Source organism: Mus caroli, unplaced genomic scaffold, assembly GCF_978045245.1.
Source record: "Mus caroli unplaced genomic scaffold, Mus_caroli_1 scaffold_11, whole genome shotgun sequence".
Lineage (NCBI taxonomy): Eukaryota > Metazoa > Chordata > Mammalia > Rodentia > Muridae > Mus > Mus caroli.
The window spans coordinates 37,923,353-37,927,676 of record NW_028227266.1 but is presented as its reverse complement, the minus strand read 5'-3'; the positions used below and the strand labels follow the sequence as shown (position 1 = coordinate 37,927,676).

The 4,324-nt window shown below is 38.2% G+C and overlaps 1 protein-coding gene across 1 annotated transcript; it reads left to right on the top strand.

Annotated features, from left to right (window-relative positions):
- LOC110302054 (olfactory receptor 8B3-like) lies at nucleotides 1-948 on the top strand. The gene has a single exon (XM_021172822.2). The coding sequence runs from the start codon at nucleotides 1-3 to the stop codon at nucleotides 946-948; it is 948 nt and encodes a 315-aa protein (XP_021028481.1).
- The last annotated feature ends 3,376 nt before the right edge of the window (nucleotides 949-4,324 follow it).

Genomic DNA, 4,324 nt, shown 5'->3' with positions numbered 1-4,324 from the left:
ATGACCCCAGGAATGGTCTCAGAAAACAATTCTTCTGTGAAGGAGTTTATCCTGTTGGGCTTGACTCAGCTGCCAGAGCTCCAGCTGCCTCTCTTCTTCCTCTTCCTGGGAATCTATGTGGTCTCCATGGTGGGGAACCTGGGCTTGATTGTTCTGATTGTTTTGAATCCTCACCTGCACACCCCCATGTACTACTTTCTCTTCAACCTTTCCTTCACAGATCTCTGCTACTCCTCTGTCATAACCCCCAAAATGCTGGTGAGTTTTGTGAAGCAGAACATCATCTCTCATGCTGAGTGCATGACTCAGCTCTTTTTCTTTGCCTTCTTTGTTATTGATGAATGTTGTATTTTGACAGCAATGGCCTATGACAGATATGCCGCCATCTGTAAGCCCCTGCTTTATAAGGTCATCATGTCCCATCAGGTCTGCTTTGTGCTGATGGTGGGTGGGTACACAGTGGGGTTTGTGGGTGCCATAGCCCACACAGTGTGTATGCTGAGGCTCACCTTCTGTGATGGTAACATCATCAATCATTACATGTGTGACATACCCCCTCTCCTGAAGCTCTCGTGCACAAGCACCTCCATCAATGAACTAGTAGTTTTCATTGTTGTGGGTGTCAGTATAATAGTTCCCAGTCTCACCGTCTTTATTTCTTATACCTTGATCCTCTCCAATATCCTCCACATCCATTCTACAAAGGGTAGGTCCAAGGCCCTCAGCACCTGCAGCTCTCACATGATTGCTGTTTCTCTGTTTTTTGGATCATCATCATTCATATACTTTAAGTCTTCTCCTGTTGGGTCCGTGGATAAAGATAAGATATCTACAGTGTTTTACACTGTGGTGGTTCCCATGATGAATCCCTTCATCTACAGTTTGAGGAACAAGGATGTTCAAATTGCACTGAGGAAGACTTTAAAGAAAAACTGTTCACTTAAGTAGGAGATATATTAATCTGCATGATGAATCCTAGTGTGGGCACATACATGATACATAAAGGATGAAGAGAAGAATCCATCATTGCAATAAAATGCAAATGATTAAATGACAAAGAAAATTAAATTAATTACAGAAATGATTTCTTAAGTACACATAAGGCATGTAACAGAGAGGTTATTTTCTAGGTCATTTGCAGAAATTACATGATTTTAAAGAGAGAAAAAAAAAAAACCAGAGTGATAATAATTCCAGAAAAGGCAACATGGTCTAATTTTGAAGTTGAACTTTTCTATAGTTCCTGTGTAGCTGTCATGGGATAACTGACTGTCAACCAACCAATTACATATTCATTAAATAAATTTCAATTAAGCACTGGGGATTCTGTTTGGGGCAATTATCTGGGTTTGAAAAGGGCAGAAGCATGTGGCAAGATCTTGTCATTTTGGTTTCTGGTCTCTTCTTACTTTATTCTTAAGGGAGACCAAAGATTTTCCTTTGATTCTAGTTACTAGTAGCAGGTACCCGGATAACATCTGGAACAGCCAGGCTAAAGTTGCTTGGGTTTTTATGTCTTGGAAATGAGGACACAAACATGAGTGTTGAGGTCTTCATTGGGAAGAAGTTGAACTACAGCTGTTTATCAGTTATTTGTAGAGGAATAATAGTTCCCTCTAACTCATTCATACTTGCATTTCCCCCTTCATTATTAAGTTTTAATCTCTCTTTGTTTCAGAATTTTAAAGGGTGCAAGTGATGTATTTGTTAATTAAGAAATATAAGTTGAACATTTATCCTGTACTTCAATGATTTTAAAAATAAAAACAATATGGTGAAGAAGGCACTAACTATCTGTGGTCTCCAGAATCTAATTGGTTACAGTAAAGTAGAGACCAGGTAAGGTCCAGGTGAGCAAGAAAATTCATCAGATGAAGAACAATTAGACAATGATAGATCTGAATGTACAGGAGGAGTGCTGTGGTGATCCTTCCGTAATAGAGATGGTACAGAAACTTACTGTGTGTTCACTTTCTGATGCCTGGTCAGTTCAGGCTGTGCTGAGGATGGGATGTGCAATCTGAGACAGGCCAGTCAGTAGAGCTTTCCAGGAAGACTGAAGAACTGGACATACCATTAGATGCAGGAATAATTTTGATGTTTATGAGTCATGAGAAATAGGTGATTGTGACTCTAGTGTGGCAGACGAGAGTTAAGCACTGAAGAAGTATGTGATGTGGAGGAAAATAATCATGGGATACAGTTCACACATTTGGGCATCGAAGGGGAAAATAGTAGTTTGCTTATTTTCATTTATTTATGGTAGTGCTAAAGATTGAACTGAAAGGGTTTCAAGTACTAGACAATGCCAAGACACTGATAAACATAGTAAAAGTCCAGGTACTACTAGTTACTCAAAGGGCTTAGTTCTTCTTTGCTTTATTTTTTGGTTCAGGATCATCTATTCCTCATAATGGCCTTGAACTACTGCACTTAAGCAGTCCTGGTATATGAACTTTCTATAGTCAGAAGTATATCTCCCTCCCCAGTTTCAAAATCCTGTCTATGTTTATTTATAGTCAGTCATGGATATTTCGGAATCAGTTTGCTGTTAAAGCCATGAGGCAACATACTGTAAGGAACATAGAATTGCCATGACCCTCAGGAAAGGTGATGTTTCCTTTGCTGGTTCTGAATTTATAAGAGAAGATGAGTGAGAGACATATCAACAACCAACTAAGACAGGAACACAAGATGGTAGAAATATCATTAATCCTATGTTTTTTTTTTCTGTACAAGCATCTACACTTGGAGAGACCACTAGATCTGGACCCAGGCAGTCTAGTTTTGAGTCAAGATCCTAAGAGTTTTGTTATTGGTATTCTCTTAGTATTTGCACTTTTCATATTAAGTGAAAGTTTCATTTATTTAGAAGTAATGACTTTTATGAAAGGGTACAGAGGGATGTCCTATAATCTCAGTTGACAGGCACGTAGGAAGTCCCATTCTAGAGCTGCAAAATACATCTCTAGTCATTTCCCTAAGCCTGAGTCATAATGAATTTCAAGATTAGCAGATACATGACCCATAATGAGGTCACTTCCAAGTAGAGGTGATCATAGAAATTATATTGTCCCTATAAGTAGTAAGAAATTTTCCAGGGCTCTCTTTCAGAACCAGAAGTAAGATCACGATTGGTTAGTCCATATTTGACTCAAGTTATAGTTAATATGAAAACATAAGCATAAGATAACACCAATAACAAAGCTCATAAGACCTTGACTCAAAATTAGACTGCATGGGTCCAAATCTGGAGGTCTCTCCAAGTGTACTAATAAAGCAAAGCAAAGCAAGCAAACAAGCAAACAAACAAACAAAAACAAAATAAAACCAAAACCCCCAACCAATCCAACCCAAAAAACCCAACTATCTTGTGTTCCTGACTTTGTTGACAATTCTCTCAATCATCTTCTCTCATGAATAATAATTACTCCATTATTCAAATTTAACTTTGAAACATATCTTCCTCTAGTTAAACCTAAAATTCATATCATCATCTCAAAGAACATCTGAAATTTTTAATTGTAATTTCCATTTTCCTAAATATTCATTCCAACTAACTGGTTTCCCTGCCTTTTAATGGTTAGTTTTACTTGCTTTCTTGTGGTCAGACATACTGAGTGTCCAGAATCAGGACTCTGGTCAAGGAGCTGGACTACATCAGCCTCTCATGATAGGAGAGTATTTAGAGAGAGGCCTATAGGTATGTGATAAGATAAAATGAGGTCTTTAGCCTGGAGCCTGATATAAACTGGCCAGTGATATTTTAAGGAGAGAAAACAAGGGCTGAGGAGTTTGCTCCATAGGTAAAGGAATTGCTGGGCAAGGGTGAGTTTCTGAATTTGAATTTCCTAAACCGATGTGAAACTGGACCTTGTAGCAAGCACCTATAGTCTTAGTGATCCTATGATGAGTTGTAAAACAGAGAATCCTTGGATGCTTCTGAACCAGTGTCACAGGTCGCAGTAAGTAACAAAGAGATCCTATGTCTAAATAGGTGGAAAGATGCTCAAGGCCTCTGGTTGTTTCTGTGTTTGACCTCCACATTCGTGTTGCAGGACATGTGTGCTCACACTCACACATACACACAGGAAACATAATATACATCAACACATGGAAAAATTGAAAGCATTTCTACAAGAATCAAATATATCCACTCTCTCTACTCTTGTTTAGTACAGTGCTTGAAGTCTCAGAGCAATAAGACAGCTGTAGGAGATCAAGGAGATACAAACAGAAAAATAAGAAATCAAAATATTGTTATTTGTAGATGATAGGATTTTACCCATAAGAAACTAAAAACTAGATTCAATTAAAAAAAACA

Excerpts from the sequence above, each read along its gene's own strand:
- LOC110302054 (XM_021172822.2), top strand. The coding sequence starts at position 1 with ATGACCCCAGGAATGGTCTCAGAAAACAATTCTTCTGTGAAGGAGTTT.